Source organism: Hesperophylax consimilis, chromosome 12 (genome assembly GCF_061612785.1).
Source record: "Hesperophylax consimilis isolate HC1 chromosome 12, BYU_Hcon_1.0, whole genome shotgun sequence".
NCBI lineage: Eukaryota > Metazoa > Arthropoda > Insecta > Trichoptera > Limnephilidae > Hesperophylax > Hesperophylax consimilis.
This window is the reverse complement of record NC_142847.1, coordinates 29,742,354-29,767,613: the sequence shown is the minus strand read 5'-3', so window position 1 is coordinate 29,767,613 and position 25,260 is coordinate 29,742,354. Positions and strand designations below refer to the sequence as shown.

Below are 25,260 nucleotides of genomic sequence, written 5' to 3'. Positions count from 1 at the left end.
GAAAAAAAGATCAGTGGAGAAAGTAGGAAGAATGTTGCAAAAAAGCATTTAAAATGGAAAATGCATCGAGAAAAGCATTTAAAATGCAAAATGCAAAATGGTTTTTAAAAAAGCATTTAAAATGCAAAATGGAAAATACCCATTTTGCATTTCCATTTGAAATGAATTTTTTTGAAATAAAGCACATCTCTGAATACTTCATCAATAACATTGGTATACCAAGTTTCCACAGCACTTACGAAAATGCATCAAATGAAATGGTGATTGATTATGTAGAAAAATAGATAAATGTTCAAACCGAGGTGTACAACTTATTAAAAAATAATTGCTCCTTTGTAATAAAAAAATAAGAGACCCTACTTTTATTTTTAGGATTACCCTCGTATATTCAGAGTAATGTTTTTCTTTCTTTCATGTTATAAAAAAATATTTAGAAGTACGAAAATATTCATGAAATTTTTATGTGATATTCTCTATACAGCTCAGGTAAGGCGTTGAGTCAAACGGCCTCTAGCTCTAGTGAAAACCACAGGGTGTGGTGCTGTGTTAAGTGTTAGGTATTATCAGAGCCTTGCAGCCTTCGCGCCCGGAGCGGACTGCTCCAATTGCGCCTGTACAGGGCCAGCTCTGATAATGCTAAATAAGTTTTTTTCGAAATAAAAAAAAACAACAAACATGACGCTGTAGAAACTTTGCGATTCACTATAATTAACTGCCATCCATTTTCTGTAGCTGACACTTCTTTTTATGGTCTTCACATCTCCATACCTCTTTATTTATTTTGATTATTTAATTTTTTTCAATCTTTATTTGAAACGACAGTTCTAGCTCGTCTAGAAAAAGTGTATTTAGTGGCCATAGATAAATGGACATCGATATTATACATAGATTCATATTATTGTATAAATAAACAAAGAACTGTCAGACTGACGTATAGCGCGAATGACGTTTCGATTTCTATACAAACTGAAAACATGATAATTTTTTATTGAATTTTACTAAAAATAACGATTTGAACATGTTAACCTTTTTAAATTCAGTTTTTTGGGGACTCCTATACATAACCCTTCCTGTTGTGTCATTCATTTACGTTTTTAAATGGTGGTTTCCGGACATAATATACATTGCTGCTAATTACCGCTCTAAAGGCCATAGTTGGAGAAGTATACAACTTAATAAATGTCTGCCGTACAATATTCTCGTAAGTAATAATTTAGATTTCATATTTAAGTTATTTGGTTTCTAAAACCGTTTACCATCGGGGCTTATGTCGAGAATTTTGAAGGGCGTTTATTGTATGAATTAAATGGCTTTCAAAGTTCAAACCCAAGCTTCAAAATAAAATTATTTTTTTTCGGAATGCTTTGTATTTTGAGCAGATTAACTTGAAATAATATAATTGAATTGAAAAAATAATATTAACATAATATGCATTAAGCTTATAGCGTGAAAATCTTATCACAAATACATACCTAATCTTTTCTTCCAATGCTTGTAACTTTTGAATAAGTAATTAATCATATTATTAAGGGCCAGTTGTTTCACAGATCTTTAACAATTTTCATTTTATTCATTCGGTTCTGTGAATGTTCTATTCAAGTTCTGTCATTATTCCAATAAGGGAAAGATTTTTCACAGAACTTGAATAATAACAAAGCTTGAATTGAACTTTCACAGAACTTAAATATTAACTTTGAAATTTAATGAATTATTGAAGGGTTGTAAAACAACTGGCACTTAGAGTATGTTTCGCAAAACAAAAAAAAAGTAATTTATATAAATGTTAACGAAAGAATCTCAAAAGCAATCCTGATTTTTTCGTAAAAAATCACTCTTGTTGCATCATGAATTATTTGTCTGTTACCAACCACTTTGGGGATTAAGTTATTTCGTTTTTAGTATGGTTTCATGAATTAGCAATGGATCATGACTCATTTTATTAAGAGCGGGAGCCACGGTACCAGCTCAATATTTTCGTACGACTCAAAGATACCACTCAATTAAACAACTGTTCAATTGAACAGGAGCTGAGTGCTCAGAGCGTATGAGCAATGAGAATACTGCGCCCGCTTGATACGGCTCCCCCGGTATGACTCCCCCGTTACGGTTCCCCACTAGGGCACCCTAGCTATGGCCCCCCCGATACGGCTCTCGTAAGCGTAAGAATGATCACACGGATAGATGTCGGACTGTTAAGACGCCATTCACGTCTCTGAGTATCTAAAAACAATTTATATTTGAATAATTTTAATGGCGCTATTTTTTTTAAATATCTCCTGATATAAAAGAGTAACTGTTCAATTGAGCCGTGGTACGGTCTACCGGGAGTCGAACGAATACGGCTCTTCGAAAAGAGCTATCTCAATTGCGCAAGCCAAATACTAAGTTTTGTGATCGTGCTTTTGGAGCATCTGGGCCGAAGGCTTGGAATAAACTCCCTCTGAAACTATGATCCATAAAAATTCCAACAGGATTCAGGTCTAAACTAAAAACTTACCGTTTTAAGCTGTCATATCCTCAAATTAAATTTACCATTCCTGAGAGAAAGTCCAATTATATCCAATTTTCCAATTATGTCCTAAATCCTGTATCTAAATTTAGCTAATAAACAATTAGTTAATGTTTATTTAGTATTTATCTTAAGTGACCTACCAGGTAAGTATGGTACTGCATATTATCACCATACATAGTTAGTAATAACATAGATCATTCTAGAAGTGGATTATATATTTGTACAGCGCCCGTGAGGTGATTTTGCACAAAAACGGCGCTGTACAAATCATCCAAATATTATTATTATTATCATGAATCAATTCGGCAAAGTATTGGAATAAAAGTGACATAGGTATAAGGACTTTTAGAAATTTTACTGAAATATGTAACAAATAAAATAATGTGAAAATAATTATTTGTGTACAAGTGCTTTCTTTCTTTCTCTGTCTTGTCTTATTTTTGATAAGTTAAATCGATATTTCAAAGCTTCATAGCTTATGATAGAAATAGTTTTGTGCTACGTAAATACTACACCGTTAAAGCTGTGCAAGTTCATGGTACCGGAGCATTTTCTGTTTTATAGTTACAACAAATATACAGAAAGGCAGTCCTGCCATCGAAAATTGATGATAAGAAATTTTTATATTTTTCTATACTTAAATATAATTACCTAAATCTCGTAAGGGGCCGTTCAAGTACTACGTAAGCAGATTTATTAAAATTATTTACCCCCTCTCCCCCCTTGTCACCAAAAGTAAGCAAAGCTCTTACCCCCCCCCCCCCTCCCATGCTTACGTTAAAATTGGTACCTATATGCATTTTCTGTATTCTGTTTTTTAAGCGAGTACCTAAACATATTAATTATTTGTGGGAATCCCCGAATACGTATTCAGTTTTCAAACATAGACAATGTGTGGGTTGCCAATGTGTAAAAAAAAATAACTACTGCTGGGCAGTGCTGACGTAATCACTATCTCGATCCCCCCACCCCCCCATGTCATCAAAAATAAGCAAAGCAAAGACCCCCTGCCCCCCTATAGTGCTTACATAATACTTGAACGGCCCCTAATTATGAAAATGAAATAGTAAAAATTATTATTCATTCAATACTAATTGATAAATAAATGGTTGGTGGTAAACTAAATTGTATATTTTTCCTTTGTAGGTACCTGCCTACTTATATTGAATTTATTCTTCTTATTTTTATAGCCTTTCACCACACCATTATAACTAGGATGAAGTTAAGAACCATTTTTGATTTGTGAACTGTTTCTTTTGTTCCAATTCTAAAATTCCTCCTCCGTCATTCATGAAAATAAAACATTTAAATTTCTGCAAACAAATGTTTAGTGTGACCAGTCTATAAAATTTCTAGTCGTTTGTTATGTAGGTAAACCAGTACAAATAAATGTTTCCTTGTTTTTCCCAGTGTTCAGTATGTAAAAGGCTGATGTTATCAGCCGTGGGGCTGTATTGTGAGAAGTGTGCCCTGAGCGCCTGTAGAGGATGCAGGAAGTTAGCAGATAAGAAGAAGCAGTGTCGGGTAGCCACTGCCCCCATAGATGTACCCTTCACACATCACTGGGTCAAAGGTATGACAATGTTGCATTAGTAAAAATAAAATGTTTGATATTGTTAAATTGGATCCATAGAAAAATGTGTAGATTTTCTGATGTAGAAAGTACAGACATGTTACGAGCGTGGTTTATTTATGCGTGTAATGTAATACATCAGAGTTTCGATGCCCGTAAGCAGGTGGCTATCTTAACCTTTTGTGGTAATATAACGATCCTTTCATACCTAGTTTTTCAATGCTTATCCAAAAAGTTCAACAGTTCTGTGAATGTGCCATGCCCTAAATTTTGTATTATTTGTGGATCTGTAATGGTCTCTTTCTGGTTCATAGTTTTGACAGTAAATTACTTAGATGGCTGGCAAAGAAAAAAAAATGTTCTCATTTGCTGTAATTGTCAAAAGACATTATTTTTTGTTCTCATTTGTAAAAGAATGTAGTCAGATTCCTAAGATATCAAACATATTTCGATGTATTACTCTTTCGCTGTATTTCAAATATAGTACTCTCTCACTAATCCACTACCCTGAAAATCGGGCAAGTGTTCAGTTAGTGAAAGCGGTGCATTATACATAGTGTGTACATACAAAATAAGCTAAAAATTAAAATAGGTTTTTCGTAAAAAAAATAAACACTCCAATATTGATTTTTCATAAAAATTTCCTTTTTTTTTATAAAAAGTCATGGTGTCTTGTTTTTGCTTGTGAGAAGACTCTATTTTGTTAAATTTTCAAACAAAAAACGTGGCAGAACGTAACAATAGCTAGAATACACAGAGGATTAACTGAAAACCGAAATGTCCTAAAACAATAATAATGAACCCTGATGAATGGTAAAATGATCAGCGAGAGAAAGCTAAATAGCAGTATAGTAACCGAGAGTGCAAAAGTAACAAAACCCAACCAGTCGGTGTACAAAGTTTGGCGCTCGAGTCAAGGGCAGCCTCAGACTACTGAATTTGACATTTGAATACTGGCGAATTGTAGATCTTGATTTTGTGCTTTCAACTAATAAAAATGACGACGGATTATTGTAGTTGTCGGATAATCAAGCGGCGGATTACGGAGAAAGTACTGTAATTTTATTTATTTCTTAATTTTTCTATTTTAGTTGGTCCATCTTGTGATGAATGCGAAGGGGGTTTATCAGAAGGAAGAGGAAATGATTACTTTTGCTGCTGGTGCCAACGCATTTTCCATTGCAATTCTGGAGAACCTGCCGATGAGGTGCTAAATTATAATTATTTATTTTATTTAAAGGAAGACTAACATTCCTAGGTTATAAATAACGTGACAATATTTAAAGAACTCCTACTGCCATCATTATAACTCTACACAGGAGAACGGAAATGATTCCCCTCAGGGTCTATGTCATCTTTGTGACTCTATATGGAGGAGAGGATGGGAAAGAGTGAACCTGGGCCTTGAAGAGACCCATGTTGAAGAAGAAACACAGAGGCTGGCAAATCTTTCCATGGCCGAGCTGTTGAACAAAAGAATGAGTCGTAGAAGCGACCTGTCATCTGTGTACAAATGTTGGACGCTTGTTTGGCGTGTTTCCCGACCGTGTACTGTTTTATTTTATTTGGTTTTATGCCCAGAACCTTTAACATGGATATACGAGGGAAAGTTTTTAAGTTCGCGGAATGGTGGGTAAGGAGTGGAAATAAAAATCCAAATTTATTTTTCTTTTTCAATATATTCACCAGCTACCCTAATACATTTTTCGGATCTTTCAATTAACTTATATATACCCTCAAAAAAAAAGAGATTTGTGTTTGTCTAAAAAATACACCGAAACTGCATCCTTCATTTCTTCATCACTTGAAAACTTTTACCCATAAAGTTATTTTTTCATGTTTGGAAAAAGGTAATAATCATTGGGAGCCAGGTCAGGACTGTAGGGTGGATGTGGCAAAATTTCGAAGCCCATCTTCTGCAGGGCAGCCATCGCAACACGGCTCTTGTGAACAGGCGCGTTGTGGTGCAGAAGGAGTCCTCCTTTGGTCAATTTTCCCCTTCTTTTCTCCTTGATGGCTTCCTTTAATTGCTCTAGAATTGAAGCGTAGTAAACTCCGGTTATGGAAACACCTTTATCTTTGTAATCGATCAACAGGATTCCAATGGATTCCAATTCCAAGGATGCAAGTCCCAAAAGACTGTCGCCATGATTTTCCCAGCCGATTGTGACACCTTAAACTTCTTGGGTGGTGGTGTGCCTTTCTTGTGCCACTGCATAGAGTCCTGTTTAGACTCATGTTCATAATGATGAACCCAAGTTTCATCACTAGTAACAATTTGAGCCAACACTCCATCTTTGTATTCCCTACAAAGGTCCAAAAATGCACGAGAACACTCCACGCGCTGTTGTTTTTGAGGCGGCGTGAGCATTCTCGACACCCAACTTGCGCTGGCTTTAGTCATGCCAAGATGGTCGTGAAGAATTTTGAAAATGGTTTTATCTGATTCTCCAACCATTTCTGCGAGCTGTTTCTTCTTTAGTCAGGCATCTTCTATTATTAATATTTCGACTTTTTGAATAATTTCCGGAGTGGTCACCTCGATAGGCCTTCCTGGCCGTGGGTCGTCTTCAAGCGACTCCCTGCCTTGTTTAAAGAGGGTATGCCACTTGTAAATCATAGTTTTACTTGGACAAGAGTCCCCGTAAACGGATGACATCTCTTCCAGTATGATCTGAACTGATTTTCCTTGCTTGGTAAAGAATTTTATAACAGCGCGGAACTCGATTTTCTCCATATTCACAATTCTCCCCTTGATTGTTTGGTCGACGAAAACTCAAAGACCTAATTACAATAAAACCCGGTATTTATACTAATAATGAGTTGCTCAATTAGTACCTAATTCAGCGACACCCCTACTAATCACTTACCTACCCATTCCGCGAACTTAATTACGCCCCCTCGTACCTAGTGAGCTATCAAAAATTATACACAAAGTTTTTAAAGCATGAAATAATTTTTAAACTGAATATGAAACAATAAAAGTAAAACTTGTAACAATAACTAAATGGAAACTAGAACAATACTACAAATAAGACAAATCACTAATACTGAATTACCAATGTTATTATAATTTGTAAGATTCGACAAAGTGCTGGTATAGATTATGCTTAATTTTATAAATGGAGTCAATAAATATTTGGGGATCTGGTGAGGAGGCACGGAATGAAAGACGTGTCGTGAAGGTCAGAGTGTTTATTTGTGAGTCAGGTAGCCGTGATGAGATGACGTTGGACAGATGTAGTATTCTCCGGATGCAGGCGGTGATGGCAGGTCAAGCGCGGGTCTGTGAGTCGACGCCGGGCGCTCTTGACCGGACTCGTTGACTGTCAGGCACTGGCGATCTTGGCAATCAGTACTCCAGTGCTGACGGGAAGGCCGAAGGTGCGGTGGACCTTGTAGGCGGTTGAAAGGGAGCTGAGTAGACCAGTGAGGATGCTACGTGTCCTCGTGGTGGTCATGGTGAGTGGATGAAGCGCTGGTCAGAGACGCTGGAACCAGGGCGCTGTAATCCATGTAGCGTTGGCCAGGGACGGCGATCTGGGCCAAAGCGCTATGATGATATCCCGATGGAGTCCATGAGCAGAGCCGGGAAGAATGTCCTTCGCGCAAATAAGGTGCGTGGATTATCACTCGTTGAGCACCTTGTTAACTGATGGCGAATTGATGACTGACTGATTAGATTCTTCATACTGTCGCTTTTAAAAGGTGAAGAAGATTCTCGAACAATTTGGTTGCTATGTAGAATTTTCCAAACAAAATAAATAAAAAATAAAAGAACATCCAAGAAGCTTGTTTGGAAAAACCGAAACTTCTAGAATTCCGTTCGAATGAAGTAGTGGCGTACCACTACAGGACTCCCCTTCCAGCGGCATGGTTGAGGGCCGCGATAGAAAGAAAAGTTGAGTCAGATCTTGCTTGTTGATGGGAGTAGGAAGGGTTGGTGCTGGTATCGTTGCATTTATCTTGGGTTCAGGGCCACTGTACAGTTGTTGTATATTCTCTCACGTAAAAAAAAAATAAAATGGTTAGAAAAACAAAATTATTATAAATTACAAACACTGTTCACAACACAAGCTGAGGATACACTAAAATAACTATTGTGAGCACTATTATCCGCGCTTGTGCGGAGATGGTCTGGTGCACACAGCTCCATGGTGCCTCAACCGATCACCCATTTTGAGACGGGGTTACCGGTGAGTCGGGGTAACACAATCACCTCGGGGTCACCACTTTGGGGATCTGGTGAGGAAGGCACGGAACGAAAGATGTGTCGTGAAGGTCAGAATGTTTATTTATGAGTCAGGTAGTCGTGATGAGAGTGGACGTAGGACAGGTGTAGTATTCTCCGGATGCAGGCGATGATGGCAGGTCAAACGCGGGTCTGTGAGTCGACGCCGGGCGCTGGTGACCGGACTCGTTGTCTGTCAGGCACTGGCGATCTTGGCAATCAGTACTCCAGTGCTGACGGGAAGGCCGAAGGTGCGGTGAACCTTGTAGGCGGTTGAAAGGGAGCTGAGTAGACCAGTGAGGATGCTACGTGTCCTCGTGGTGGTCATGGTGAGTGGATGAAGCGCTGGTCAGAGACGCTGGAACCAGGGCGCTGTAATCCATGTAGCGTTGGCCAGGGACGGCGATCTGGGCCAAAGCGCTATGATGATATTCCGATGGAGTCCATGAGCAGAGCCGGGAAGAATGTCCTTCGCGCAAATAAGGTGCGTGGATTATCACTCGTTGAGCACCTTGTTAACTGATGGCGAATTGATGACTGACTGATTAGATTATTCATACTGTCGCTTTTAAAAGGTGAAGAAGATTCTCGAACAATTTGGTTGCTATCTAGAATTTTCCAAACAAATAAATAAAAAATAAAAGAACATCCAAGAAGCTTGTTTGGAAAAACCGAAACTTCTAGAATTCCGTTCGAATGAAGTAGTGGCGTACCACTACAAATATATCAATAGTAACCCCAAACTTGTTGCCTAGATCATGCATCTTAATTAACCAATGTTAGTGAGTGTGTCTGATAATAGGTTGTATATGCATTGCAGAAGAATGTTGCATTTTGTCTTATGTTTCTAGTTGGCACCTGGAATTTAATAGTGGCAACGATGGCAGGGCTGTCAATTAAATTGTTAATGACTGTGTAACACTACCAGGTCTGACATAATTCAAACAGCGTTATTAGATGCAATTGATTCTGAACTCGGTCTATATTAATGAATTATATTCCAGTTTACTTCTAACTAATGAAATATAGAGGGTTGTTCTTGTTGTAGTTGTTGCCTAAAGGATCAGTGATTCTAGTTCCTCGGAGCATCTTCCATTGAAATGCAGGTAGAACAAGGACCTGACTCCTGCCTCAAAGATTGGAATCCGAAGTTGGAGTAATCTAGATGTTGTATGTTTTCAGGTGTGTGACTTTGGATCTATCAGGTCTATGGTAGTGCCCCCCACGTGTGTGACTATAAACCGTACTGGACATATTTCGGTCATACCACCAGATTGGCCAGATTGGAGGCCGTTGGTTGTTATAGGTTTGTCCATTAATATGTAACTCAAAATTATTGTAAACTTAAGGCCGCTTGCAGGCTATCCAGTAAAGAATCAACATAAACAGGGAGCAGTAAAAAAGCAAGTAAATTAATATTTTGTAGGGACTGCTCTTTACAAAATGAAAATCAAAAACTCATATCTGATTTAATCTTGTTGCCAATCGAAAATAATTTATTTTAGTAAGAACATTTATTAAGCTACAAAATCCCACAACAGGAAGTATGTTTAGAGATTGCCTATCTAATACACCGGCTTTCAACGGATACAAATTTTGCATCTTTCATGGATAATTTCGGTACACTAAAAGTTAAGTGATTTCGGTGTCATTATTGTCAGTATTGCAGATATCTGTTTTACCGTCTTGTATTTTGAATTTTGTATTTTGTATTCTGATCTGGGAGATATATTTCATCTTAAAAATAATCAATATAAATATTGTTTATTTCAATTCTTTTATATATCGAGACACAAATAGACATCTATAATTTCCGCAATATATATATTTTTATTTTTTATTTTGAATATCTATTTATTTGAGACTTCTTATCATTTTTACTAATGTATCTTATTTTATTATATGCTTTTGTTGTAACATTTAATATTTTTTCTTTTTTCGTTGTATTATGTTTCCTTTATTGTTTTAATTTTGTAGAATTTATAATAACTGTGATACTCAACTATTAAACTTTATAGTGTGTAAAAGCCCATTAAATTGTCAACAATTTTAAATTTATTCAATAGCAATCAGTGCCATCTATTGGTATCTCTATTAATTAGTATAACTGTACTAATGAAATAAAAATCATATTATGTTGGCTTTTTTTCATGCAGTTGTGCATTTGAAATATGCATATATGAAGTGCTTTGGATATTTGATGTGGCTTTAATCCCAACCGTCGTTCGGATATAGCCAGCAGCTTAGCCATTCTCAGCGTAACACACCTGTGTTAAGTTTTTTAATATCAATTAATTCACTGTTTTTCCAACTGCCTACCCTGATTAAAACCTGTGGACATGCCTCTGAGGACGGTAGTAAGTGGTTAACTAATTGACAGTCCTAAAACAATAGTCACTTACCACTAAACAGTCTAAAGTCATAACACACTGTTAGCAAGTCACTTTTTAAAAGTTTAGTTACCACTTACCACTATCCTAAACACTGTCTTTGCGTAAACAGGCCATAAGAGGGAATAATCAAACTTTTCATTTTAAATATCATTATTTCCCGACTTCAGTGAATCCAAAATCTGGTGGCCAGGTGGGCGAGGAGGTTCTGTCCGACTTCCGCGGCTACCTAAACCCCATCCAGGTGGTGATCCTAGGTGACTCCGGTCTCCGCTCCATGCTGCGCTGGATCCCTTCATCGGCCAGGATCCTCGTGGCCGGGGGAGATGGCTCGGTCTCTGCTGTGCTAACTACTATAACGGATGCCGGCATTGATGTAAGGAATAATTACTTCTGTTTAAGTTATTAGATGGAATGTAAAATGTTATTGCATTTTGTGACATTGATGCTATTGGGAACTGAAAATTATGACTTGAAGATTTTTAACTTACTACATAATATCTAGGACTTATGCTAAAAGTATCAAGTCAAATTTTGTGAATCACCGATTTCTTGGCGTAAAACATGCTGAAACAATATTTTGACTTGTACATTAGACAATAAAATCATCAATCTAGAGCACCTGATATAGGTATTCATAGCATTCAATAAGGGATGTTTCGGAGTACTTTCTGGTACATAAATCAAATTTACAAAAACTGACTTACTTTAATAAAAAAATATTTACTTTAATAATAATTTTGCCTTTGTTTGAAAGCTGAAGAATGTAACAAAAAAAACATGAAAACGATATAAATAGATAAACATCACCACGCATCACAAATATTCAGGCATTTTCGGGGAGACTGTGGGTGTTTCAAACTATTTAAAAAAACTTTTTTGAAGCTTTTAATAATATCAGTGGGTACAAATATATTCAGATGTGTACTCTTTAAAATGATTTGCCTGTGCATTGTAATGATGTAAATGTTACTATTTATGAAATTACAATTATTTGTGTTCATAATTAATAATCATATTCTTTTTTTAAATTTTTATGCAGTTACAATTAATTATTTTTTTAACCTTTGAAATGCCAAGGTTTGCAAAAATAACATTGTTTTGTTCATATGTGGGGTCATTTGGTTACCCCAAAGCATATATTCATAATTATATTGAAATTAAATCATTTATATTTAGCTGTCAATACGAGAATTGTAATGGTGAGGTAACTCGGTTTCCTCCCATGATTACGGAAATGTTGACAATACAATTTTCTTAGGAAACGTAATTATTCTGGCTCTCGTCAAGACTCAGGCTTACTCTTTACCTTTACCTCCAAAGAATATGTATTTCCACTGATGAAATTTGAATCAGTGCATCCCGAGTTGATAAAAAGATACATATTCAGCAAAATAATATTTTTTCTTCAGCCCGCACCAGCTATTGGAATTCTTCCCCTGGGTACTGGGAATGATTTAAGTCGGGTGTTAGGATGGGGGGGAAGCTCCTCTGTTCCGTTGGCGCCCCTCTCCGTCATGGAAGGCATCAAGAATGCTACCAACCAAACTATAGACAGGTCAGTCTATTAATTTAAATGCATGTCATACTTTTTCTTTATCTTTCTTTTAACAGTAGTGTTGCTTCTTCACAGGGGACACTAGAACTTCCCTAAAACTAGAACCAAATTCGCTCAGCGACAATTCTGGTTATATAATATAATACAAATATACAATGCCTTAAACACCGATACAAATTCAATTAATTCTATATCCCTTGTTACTATCCGTGCTCAACATTGGCTATTTGAAAGGGGACGAGCCTTCTTTAACCTGTTAACCGGGCGGGACGTATAAATACGTCAAACGTAAACAGTATCGGGTACGGGTAGGACATATGAATACGTCCTTGAAATATATGTTGCGTCCTGGAACGAGCGAGACGTATATTTCCGAGCATATCACACGGAAATTAAGTTTTAAATTTTTACTTATTTTAATTTTTTAAACTCAATGTTTCTCTTTTATCTGTGTGCTTTTCTTTATTGTTCTGTAATCAAAAAGTTTTTTATATTTTTTGTAATCTTTATAATTGTTTGTAAAATTTATAGTTTTTTAATTCTATGTTTTCATTTTTATAATGCATAAATGAAAAAAAATAATAATATGAAATTACGTCCTCCGGGCGTGATGTATTGATATGTCTTAGTGAAGGAGTTCGCGCCCGTTATATGCTGCGTAATTCAAAACGGAATTCCCCGGTTAACAAGTTAAAGAATACATGAGTTCCTAACACTGAATAAAAAAAATGTTAAACGTTTAACTCTATCATTTATTTTTTTATATCGCTAACTTCAAATGTGACCGAACATAGGTAAATATGTACCAAGATTAATCTGTTTTAAATAAAAAAATAATGATAAAAAATAATTTGGTATAGTTTTAATCTTCATTAAAAAATATCTTTTTATCAATCAGTTTTATCTTTACTTTTATTTCTAATATGGTTTCTATAATAATATGCATTTTTAAAAATTTTTGTTTTACCAGAAAATCCTTTTTCCTTATGTTTTATTATTGTTCTACAAAATATTATTTTGTTATTCTTACATAAATCATGTACGACTACCATAATACGGGCATGAGCCTAGTATGGTAATTGAGAAAGTCACCAAAATTGTAATCTTTCAAAAGTTATAAAATAAATACAAGGTGTCCGGGGGGTTCAGGGCACTAACTAACTTTTTTACCTAAAAACTACATTAAAATGTTGGAATTTCGAAAAAGTTATTTCTTTTTTACTTGCACTTTCATGTAGAGTCACATCTCGAAGTCAGTGCACTTTATATTATATTTTTTAATGTTTGTTTTTCAGATGGTCAGTATCAGTTGGGCGGCGAAATTTTGTGGCATACAACTATGTGAGTATTGGCGTTGATGCTAAAGTGGCCCTGGATTTCCACAGAGCTCGGTTACATCCTCTCTACCTTTGCAGCAGTCAGACCTTTAACTATGTAAGTACCCACATTCATTTACGTAATATGTACAATAGTAATATGTACATATGTGAAAAGTTGCCATCGACAAACTACTGAAAAGTAGTTTATTGGAACTTTTCTGTTTTTTTCTGTATTTTATTTTATTATTTACTGTAATATATATTTTTTGTCTTGCTTTTTTTAAATAAAAAAAAAAAAAAAAAATAAAAATTGTTGCAATAATAATATGTAATGAATCAATGAATACTTTTTAAACTGTCATTTTTGAGATAAATTTACGCAAGGGCGATGGATTAATTTATTACACTTTTAATGGGCAATCACTATTAATTTGAACACAATTGTTTCTTTTGTAATTTGTAGGAAGTATAGAGTTCATAGATAGAATAGTCGAGAAAAATCTTTGTATTTTAAATATGTAACTCATGTACGATTTTTATCTTTCTTCTCTCAGTTCATCTATTTATTCCTTGGAACTCACCAAGCCGTTGCCCAGGACTGTCATGGGTTGGAGAATCTTCTAGAACTCACTTTGGATGGAGAAGTAATTCCTCTGCCCCCTATCCAAGCTCTGTTAATGCTGAATATTCCCTCATGGGGCGCTGGAGTAGATGTTTGGAGTAAGTTTATATAATAATTATAAATTTTTTATTCCAGAATTTATATTTAGGTACTGTTACGTTGCACAAACACAAACCCTAAAATTGCGAATCAAAAGAATGCCATCACTTCCAACAGTTAAATGACGAATCGGCCCAATAGCGCCAACGGCACAGAAGTAAACTAAACGCATGCCTCCAAGTTGCCACATAACTCACGCACTCGCGCAGTCTAGCCATCAACTGTTCACTTGTGTCAGACTAAGATTCCCACGAAAACGATCATCATACGGCAGATACTGAGCACCGGTACCCGTGTCGAGAGGCACTGGCCCAAATTACTGTTTTAAAGGATCAATCCACTGATTAGAGTTGGAAGTGATTCTCTGTGCAACCGTGTTATAAATTCTGTGCTATTTGAGGGTGATCTCAGACCAGCCCCAAGTCGGGAATGCGGTTTGGACTCTAGATAATCATAACAGTGAGTCTCCAGACAACTATTGCAATCCCCATGAGTCATTACCTTAACCATTGATAGCCTAGAGAGAGAGATTGCTTTGTCAAATCGCAGTTATAGCCATGAAACCTTTGTGTATAAATAAACCTGATGTACCAACTGTTTCCTTGAAGAAGCCGTAGAGTTACCTCCCTTTTTAGTGATTTTGACGATATCCGAGCCTGGCGCTCACAGTCTGATGATGGATGGGTCTTTCTTTCTCTGTGGCCGAGAGCTTAGCCCAGGCATTGGAGCGACGATACCGGGTAAGCAAGGCCGCTAGCCTCTGCAAACTTAACCTGTAGAACTGGGGCCCGATCCTGAACCCCCAACAGGCCATCTTATTGTGCTGGACCCCCGTTTTTTCCATTGCAATTCTCACAGTTTTAACTAACAACTAACAGCCATAGTGGGGCGAAAGATATGTTTTAGTTCAAGTTTATTCATTCATTTGTCTGTGTTACCAACCATAACTTATTTTTTATTTACTTTAATTCTTCTTTTAGATGCCGGAGCAGATGAGACAGTTCCTTGTCAAAGCTTTAATGATGGCAAACTGGAGGTCCTGGGCATTAATTCCTCCTTCCACATCGCCCAGTTGCAGATTGGATTGTCTCAGCCACTGCGGCTGGGCCAAGGCTCCAAGGCTACAGTAAGTGTCAAACCTTTTCCTCTCTTCAACTAAAGTCCTCCCCATTGTCAAAAGGGTAACCAAAATCTCTGAAGTTACTACATATTATTTATGTATCAGGTTATAGTAAAATTATTGTATTCCTAAAAAAGCTAGGAGCATGTCCGTATAATTGTCCGTATAAACAACAATACCAAGTGTCACAGTGAACACATACTTTTTTTGCTCCACAAAATTTAACAGTAAACATTAATCTAAGGACTCTATGTAGTGATTTTTATTACAAAAACTCAACTAAAATCTAAACTTAAACAGTGAAATAATAGTTGCAGCTGCCTAACTGGTAACTCTTTATTTATAACTTAATATCTCAAATCTCAACTGTCACCAGAGCGCATTAGACACACACAAACAAACGCCATACAGAAGGAAGTACTACTGACATACACATTCAGAGTATCGTAGTGTGCAAGTGAATTGCCCATCTAACTTGTCACAGACAACTCAAGTGCAGGGTTGTCACCGCTATATTATATAAAATAAAATTAAAATAATTTTATAAATTCCAACTTGCAAGATGAGTGCCACAGATGCTCTTTCTTATATCAATAAAGCGAAAGAAGAAATTAGTGCTCTATACAGTAACATAACGGATCCCGCTTTAAAACTAACTAAAGATCAGATGACCAAACTACTCAATAAACTGTCCAACCTCTCTGGCACTATGTTGGATGTAGGTGTAAAAGTTGGAATTCTCGAGGGACAGGTCAAGTCGTACGAGCACATGGTCTCTTCAAAATTGATAGATTCAAACTCATCACAAGAATCCACAAACTCATCAACTGTATCAATGTGTGAAGCTGCCGATGAGCTCGAAGAGAGGAAAAAACGGTCAAAAAACATAATTATTTTTAACTTCCCTGAAAGCTCAGCCAGTTCCCATATAGAAAAAAATACTGATGATACAACGAGAATCTTAACCACACTAACAACTCTTAACTCATCCATCACCCGAGCCAACATAACAACTTTTCGTCTGGGAATCACAAAACCTGACAAACCTCGACCTCTTAAAGTCATCCTTGACAGTTCCATTCAAGCCATAGACATACTAAAGAAAAAGAACAACATAACCGAATACCCCGGTATTAAAATTTATTCAGACCAAACCCCAGCTCAAAGAAACTATCTCACCAAGCTACGTTTAACACTAGAACAAAGAACCAAAGATGGTGAGATTGGACTCACAATAAAATACAAAAATAATAAACCTGTTATTGTAAATAGTAACTCAAAAAACTAAAACCTATCATGGCTTACTATCAGAATATCAGAGGCTGCCGCACAAAACTTAATGAGCTAAGATCATCGATTCCAATCCATCCCTTTCATATATATTTCCTGACTGAAACTTGGTTGGATCCGTCCTTTAACACAGAAGAACTAGGCTTCATTTCACACAACACCTACCGCTTAGATAGAAGTACCGCCACCAGCACCAAATCAAGAGGAGGAGGTGTATTAATATCAGTCACCAAATCTATAACTTCATCCAGGCTAAAATGCAAACACAAAAATATAGAACAAATTTTCCTACTACTCAAGACGAACCTAGGAAAAATCATTCTTGGATGTGTTTATATTCCTCCCGGATCAATTACACAAATTTACGTAAACCACATTGAAGATGTAGAGGCCCTCAAGCTCAAATATCCGGAAGCTAGAATGCTGCTAATCGGCGACTACAATACTCCCAATACAGACTGGATTACCCATAGCGATAACTCAACAACTCATTTTAATACATCTGCTAATGCTCGTGAAATTATAAATATGTCAAATTTCCTAGGTCTTAAACAAATTAATAATGTATACAACTCTAATCACCATTTACTAGATCTTGCATATAGTAGCGATCCTTCAGTAAAATTATGTAAATCCATAGACCCCCTTCTTCCCGAAGATTCCCACCATCCTCCCTTAAACATCACCATTACTAACAACTTCCTAAACATTTACTCTAATAGTGTTCCTAAATATTCATACAATTTTGCAAGGGCAGATTATCCACTCATAACAAAATACTTAGAAAGTACAGACTGGTCCTTTTTAGACAAAAACACAAATTTTAACCAAAATCTTGAATCTTTTTACTCCATCATCAACACGGCTATTGAAAAATATGTTCCCTTAATTCAATTCAAACCATCAAAGTTCCCCAAATGGTTTAATAATGACTTAAAACACTTAATAATTAACAAAAAAATCTGGCACAAAAATTTCAAAGAGAGCAACTCTATCTCAGACTACAAAATATTTCATAAATATAGAACTGACTGTAAAAAGCTCTCCAAAAAATTATATCAAACATACATACTCAACACAGAAAAGTCTATTCCTTCAAATACCAAAAACTTTTTTACACATGTAAACTCACTAAGAAAAAACAAACCTAGCCTACCAACATACATGTATTTCGAAGGGAAAAGTAGTAGTGATACTAATGACATCGTTAATTTGTTTGCCGACTTCTTCAAAAATGTTTACGATAATGATATCCCAAATGTTCAACTTCCACCCTTTCATCCAAAGGAATCGGTCCACATTCCCGCTTTACATATAAATGTTCCTGATGTTATACGCAAAATAAAAACACTCGACTTAAAGAAAAAAGAGGGTCCTGACAAAATTAGTCCTGCCTTTCTAATTAACTGTGCATCAATAATAGCCAATCCACTATGTCATATATTTAACCAATCATTAAATTCTGGATGCTTCCCCGACCTATGGAAAAATTGCTATCTAACACCTGTATTTAAAAAAGGCGATATTCATGATGTCACTAATTACCGACCCATCTGCATGCTCTCAACTATCCCCAAACTGTTTGAAAAACTTATCCTCGATAAAATCTCCATACATATTAACAACATCATTGTAACTAATCAACATGGATTTATGCCAGGCAGATCCACACTAACAAATCTCTCCTTATATGAAAATTTTATAGCATGTTCACTCGAAAACAAAACCCAAGTCGACTCAATATATACAGACTTTGTAAAAGCGTTTGACAAAGTTAACCATAAAATTCTTCTTAATAAACTTAGTCAAATCGGAATTGAGGGTAAACTATTGGAATGGATAAAAAGCTACTTAACAAATAGAAATCTACAAGTAAAAAATAATTCTAACCTTTCACACAAATTCATAGCTACTAGCGGTGTACCCCAAGGGTCACATTTAGGCCCAATACTGTTTCTCCTTTTCATAAACGATATTGTTACTGTATTTGATAAAAATGTTGAAGTGCTACTTTTTGCCGATGACCTTAAACTATTTAAAATTATAAAAACAATAAATGACTGTATTCAAATTCAATTAAATTTAAATAAACTTCAAGATTGGTGCAAAACTAACAAACTTTATCTCAATATTAGTAAATGCCACATTATAAGATTTTTTAGAACAACACAACCCCTTAACTATCAATACAAAATTAATAATGTTTCTCTCGCCTCTGTAAGTGAAATTAACGATCTCGGCATTATTTTCGATTCAAAATTTAACTTTCTTTCACATGTAGAAACAGTCACCAACAAAGGACTAAAAATGCTCGGCTTCATTCTCCGAAATGGCAGAGACTTTAAAAATATTTCAACACTAAAAATCTTATATTCCTCACTTGTTCGAAGTCAAATCGAATATAATTCTCCTATTTGGTGTCCTTACTTTAAAATCCACTCCGACTCTATTGAAAAAATTCAGCATAAATTCCTAAGATACATTAACTATAAACTCGGTCTACCTATAGAATCAATAAATTACAATCACTTGATGAAAGAATTAAACTTACTTAAACTCTCAGATAGAAGACTTATTTCCGATTTGACTTTTATTTTTAAAATTGTCAATGGTATTATAGACAGCCCTGATATATTAAGCCTAATTACCTTCCATATACCCACTAGAACCACTCGATCCAAAATTCTTTTTAATTTCAATAACAATATCAGGACTGAGTCATTTAGAAACTCGCTTATACCTAGATTGCATGCAGTTGGCAATGCTTTCTCAGAAGTAGTAGATGTGTTCAACTGCACGGAATATAGTTATAAGAAGGCTATAATAACATACCTCTGTCGTAATTATCAAAGTTATTAGGCATAATACCATTCTATCCATAAGTTATCACAGAACCTAAACTATGCACTTACATCAGATATCAGACAGAAGAGTGTTATCTAATAATTTTATATACTTAATCAAAACTATAATTTTTCCCAAAATTGTTATGAGATGTCTTACTGACAGCCCTGTTTCAATAGAGCTAACTCTTAGTTCTCAGCAAATTCAACCAAATCCAATATTGAAGGTAACAATAACCTCAATACTAAATTACTGTACGGATTGAAAATAAAAATGCTATTGTACCTATGTATACCAGATGTTATTCTTGTTTAATTTTCAACATAATTTCTCAGTAATTATTCTGTTTAACATAATACTGTTTCGCTCCTGTGAACCACTGTAAACATAACTCATGTATATTGTAAAAGCCTTTTACGGCGTCTAAATAAATAAATAAATAAATAAATAAATAATGATAAAATGTGTGGGGTATCTCAGTGACCCCTCATGGTAACACAAGTTTTGTTTTGAATCTTGGCATGTCAAAGGTTAAGTTAATTATTGCTTTTATATTAATTTATAAATGTTTAATAATATGCTTTAAGAAATGTTCAGACTTGCACTACCCTCCCTGCCTCCCAATAATACAACATAAATAAACAATTTTATTTCTTTTGAACAGATAAAATTGAAAGGCAACGCTCCCATGCAAGTGGACGGGGAGCCGTGGGAACAAGGACCATGTGAAATAACAATTCAACAATCTGGAAAAGCTTCTGTTTTATGTAAAAAAATAACAGAAATATCTCACTAAATTACAAATATTTATTTATAATGTTAAAATTATCATGACGCATTTTAAAATTGATCTTATTTATTTTTATATGATTTTCCAAATAATATGTTCAGTATTAGTGTTGCTTTAAGTTTTTACTCATTTGTACCTGTTTTTTATGTTAATTTTAAACCTTGATTACTTAACCTGTGCGCAGCATGTTCATACTTTTTATGATATATGAATAACTCACGCCTCTAGTGGTACATGCATACATTTATGTGTTTTTTAAAAGAAAATGTATGACTGTCGAAAAGAATGACATGCACATCCATTATTTTGTGTATATACATCGGGAAAGCAGTGAAAAGCTTAATAGCAATCCCAAAAATTGTGTTCATTCTACTTACAATATCTTTATTTCAAAGTACAATTATTTTAATTTATCTTTATACTATTATAAACTGTTGCTACATCTGTGTAATTAATGTTGTCTGTGAAGAGTAGTATGGTTTTAAAAATCACTGTATTATAGTCGTGCCCAATGGCTGCCAAATTACTGTATCAATATTTGTAAAAAATTAAACGTCCGTAAAAAGGTAGATTTTAGATGAAGTATATTTTATATAAGATTTTTATTGAATTTCGGTAAAAAATATTCTATGTACCTTTTCATCACATTTGTATAATATTTTTGAAGTTTATTTATTTATTTGTTCATGTTCTCCAATATATTGCGTTGATGATGAATGATTATTTTAATATCATTAAAATAATCATTTATGCAACTGTATTAGTAATCTCGTATTGAATTTGGTGACCAAAAATGAATGCAGGCGACTGGTAATCTCTGCTAAGTGACACATTCTTAACCGATTCATTAATATATATTTTTTAAATCATGACCACATGAATGCCCAAGTAGAAGCGACCAAGAGGCAGACCGAGTAAGAGATGAATGGACTGCGTGCAAGAATATTGTAAGAGATCATTTGAAGGTCTTAATGTCAAACAATGTTATCTACAAAAATTATACAAAGAATTCTAGGGCTTAAAGTCAAAAAAAGTTATCTACAAAAAAAGATACATGTACTCGACATATTGTAGCGCGCACACGGACTGCGTAAGATGTAAAATAATAACTTTCGTTGTGAAAAGGACGGTTAATTTTGTACATGACTTTTGTGCAAATGCAAAATATGAAAGCTCGCTTTTAAAAAAGCAGTTAAATGTGTACTGACGTTTTAGTTAGGGTCCGCTGCAAGCCTTGTAATTCCTGCCGGCAAGCCAGTTGGTGAATCAGGTAGCCAATAAAATTTTAAGAAGTCAGCGGGAATGGGCAGCTGCAGGCAGCGAGTCCAGGCAAGTCTGTAGCTCAGGAGATCCAGTGATATAGAGGATTTGAAAAGTCAAAGTGCACCTTTTTGTTACACTTGTGACCCGACCACGCTGGACAAAAAAAGGACAGCCAAGGTTCGGCCGCCCATTCCTAGGCTTTCCCATTGGTCGAATCTCTTTCACTGTTGTAATGTACGGGCTTGCCTTGGTCCAAAAAGGAAAAGTAATAGCAAATACTTTACAATGTATGCAATCTTACAGCTAGGTAGATATTGTAATGCATACATAAGCGGTGGTCCGCGGATGTTGACAAGCCCAAATAGTTAATTAATGTTACATCCGCGAATTAACATGATAAACAATACATATAAAATACAACAGACTAGCATGTCCAATATAAAACCAATTATTATTATTGGCATGTTTTTTGTGGATAACATTGTTTGATTTTAAGCCCTCGAGTTATTGATTCGTTTTTTGTAGAAATAATTAATAAATTTTGGTACATGGCATAAAAAGAATACTTATTCTTTTTATGTTCAAGGTGTTCCAAACTGTTTTTTTATTACTGCAACATTAGCTGGATTCAGTACTCGCTTAGCTCATATTACTCGCGGAAACTCATGTATTCTCTGATGATTCTAGTAATATTACAGAATTACAATGCAAATTTATCTACAAGAAATTTATTCTAGCTATTGGTTTATTATTATTTTCATTTATACACCTTGTTTTTAAAGTGACATTACTTAACCCCTCAGGCCTCTGGCATATCGACTGTTATATTCCTTAAAGATGCTGTCAGAAAGTCGGAGAATTTTCGTGTAATTTTTTTTGCAATAAAATTCAAAATAAACGGGATATTTCTGAATGTGTCCGAAAACTATTTTTGAAAGGTGACGAAAAAAACTTTCAACTCTTATTCTTAGAAAGATAACAAAAAATGTATCTTTTATTAGACAAATGTTTTATAAACATTATTGCCACCTACCTCACTTTTTTGTTGTTTCATGATAAAATAATTAATAAAAAATTAACAAATTTTTCTCAAATTGCTGTCGGAATCTTTGGTTTTGAATAGATGTACATTTTAATTCTTCTGTGGTGAATTTCTAGTTTTGAATATAAAGCGTGGTGTTTTATCATTCTAACAATGTTTAAATCATATTTCTAACCATGACAGTAAGGACGACAACGATTTCTATGAGGTCGTATGAGCTGTTACCAAAACTGAACAAATTAACCTGAGGGGTTAACTAGATATTTGCCGGTCCAGTGTTAAATTATTTTACATAGCTATTTATTGTTCTCTCTACATATGCTTTTACTTATGTCAAGTGCAATTTCATTAAATGATCTGATTATGAATCTGGTTTGTATTTTAAAGCTACATAATATTTTGTAAAATATGTAATTGTATTTATGTGGTTTGATGTCTGTTTTATATGTAGTTTGTATTAAATGTTGTTGAAAAATATATTCTCCGTGTGTCAAGTTTTCCATCAATGTTCCTATTTTTCTGAATATTATCTATAACTTAATAGCAATTTTTGATTGAATAGATAGTTCTATAATTTAATTCTTAAATTTTTTTTGTGACTTTAAATTTGTTAATATTAAAAAGTGAAACAAAATAATCTTGCAATATGTTTAATTCCAGTAGGATATTAACAACGATGACAAATGAATTCAGACCAATATATTATATATTTAGATATGTATTTTTGTAGAAGTTTCTATTTTATGAAACTTTATGCAACAACTGGCATAAATACACTACAAAATGACTAACCATCACAAATTGTTTGCATTGAATTTGTTTTTTTACATTAGTTTTAGACGTCACACCAACTGGGTTGCGAGCAGTCATGCCCCGTTAGCGGACATCACAACAGTTGTCTTGCAAACACATTGTCAATACAAAAGTTACTACAGTGGCACCTAGCATCGAAGATCATGTGTTTAAAGGTTTTGTACATAACCTGCTCCTGCGGGTTTTTTGCTACTAGGCCTTGCAGGCGGATTTGCCCAATTTAGTAAAATTCCCTGATCGTAGAGTTTTTCCCTTTTGTATGTACGACAGCAATTATTAGAATGTGTTCAAAAATTTACTTATCACATAGGCACCTATCCAAATAAAAATGATTTGTAAATGCCTACCTAATATATATGTCTTGTATAACTTCGTTCATTTGAAATTCACTGGACGAACCATCAGATTTTATCCCACCAATTATTTTCATTCTTTTCCACGATTTTGGGGTCTAATTTACTTTCACATTATTTGCTTTACCACTTTATATTGTTCTATGGATGTTATTTATTCATCTGGATGTTATTGTATATTGTTCATCAGTGTTGTAATAAAATAAACATGTGTGATAAAAGACTATTTCATTAATTGATCTTGCCTCCCTTTTCAAAGAATTAATTAAATATTGTTCTGAAATAGCAAAAACTTTCAAATTGTGTCATGAAATTTGTACTTTTTCTCTCAGGAGTTTATAGACATAGGAAATTTTGAGTTTAATGTCATTACAGAACTTACAAATATTCATGCATGTAACTGCGGTGGCTTGATTTGTTTTGAACTTTTACATTCTTGCAAGAATTTTTCAGTGAAATATAGGGGGAGGTATAATATGAAATTAACATATTTTGTACGTATACAAGAATCCAAACAGGAGTAAAACTGGCGTCTGTCTGTTTGTGCGCCCAGTTCTTCTAAACCACCCAATGGATTTTGATAGGGTTTTCACTGTCATTTAGAGAATTTTTTTCAGAAGGTTTTATAAATACAAAACATGTATGTATGTATATTGTATTTTTAGAAAGTAGATAAAAGTCGAAGTTTTGTAATTAAGACAAAAAAATATATTTTGGGCGCTTACATTGCTGACGCTGGCTAAACCTTATGAGATTATCACAACCTCAAAACGTTACCCCAAACCATTTATAGTCCCCGAGAAAAGCCGGGTACACATCAGCTAGTATTATAATAAAAGACAAATAAATATTCATGTTATACAATTTTTTATTTATGGATTTTTGAAATTATTAACAGTCAATAGATTCTCTTCTACGATTTTGTGATTTCAACTACAAAAAATATAACATTGAAAAAAATAAATGTCAGTTTTTCATCAATCTTATTTAATAGCAACATTTCAAAATAGGAAGACTAGCGATCAACAACCATCTATATATATATATATATATTATAGCAAACTACACCTGAGCTATGGAAAGAACGATCTCTTTCAACGACATTCTCTAGAAAACTAAACTGAACACATCAATTGAATTTGAAATTTTTGGCATCCAGGAATAAGAAACATATTACAAAAAATAACAAATGTATCTGGTATTTAAAAATTTTACAACTTTTAAGCATTTTTTATATAGAGTGTACATTATTTATGATTTTATAATTACATTATAAGATGCAAAATAAATACTGCTTCATAGCAAAAGGTTAAGTATCAATATTTAGATTTATCTATATAAAAACAATAAATATATATACGGCCCTGCCAACTGCAACTAAAATAATTTAATTATTTATTTACAATTTAGTTTAGACGTTTTCATAAACTAAGTTTGTTAG

The 25,260-nt window shown here is 34.5% G+C and overlaps 1 protein-coding gene across 1 annotated transcript; it reads left to right on the top strand.

The window, feature by feature from the left end:
* The first annotated feature begins 942 nt into the window (after positions 1-942).
* Dgkepsilon (diacylglycerol kinase epsilon) lies at positions 943-24,021 on the top strand. The gene is made up of 10 exons (XM_089638322.1): positions 943-1,201; positions 3,923-4,085; positions 5,177-5,292; positions 9,499-9,622; positions 10,877-11,082; positions 12,119-12,264; positions 13,560-13,698; positions 14,138-14,303; positions 15,285-15,430; positions 20,223-24,021. Exons 1-10 carry the CDS (start codon positions 1,019-1,021, stop codon positions 20,352-20,354), a joined length of 1,521 nt encoding a protein of 506 aa, XP_089494448.1. The 5' UTR covers positions 943-1,018; the 3' UTR covers positions 20,355-24,021.
* The last annotated feature ends 1,239 nt before the right edge of the window (positions 24,022-25,260 follow it).

What these genes read in the sequence shown, in the direction of transcription:
- Dgkepsilon (XM_089638322.1), top strand. Translation starts at nt 1,019, where the DNA reads ATGTTAACCTTTTTAAATTCAGTTTTTTGGGGACTCCTATACATAACC. An exon ending in CACACATCACTGGGTCAAAG is followed by an intron (nt 4,086 to 5,176) that starts GTATGACAATGT and finishes TTTCTATTTTAG; the next exon opens with TTGGTCCATCTTGTGATGAA. An exon ending in TAACGGATGCCGGCATTGAT is followed by an intron (nt 11,083 to 12,118) that starts GTAAGGAATAAT and finishes TTTTTTCTTCAG; the next exon opens with CCCGCACCAGCTATTGGAAT.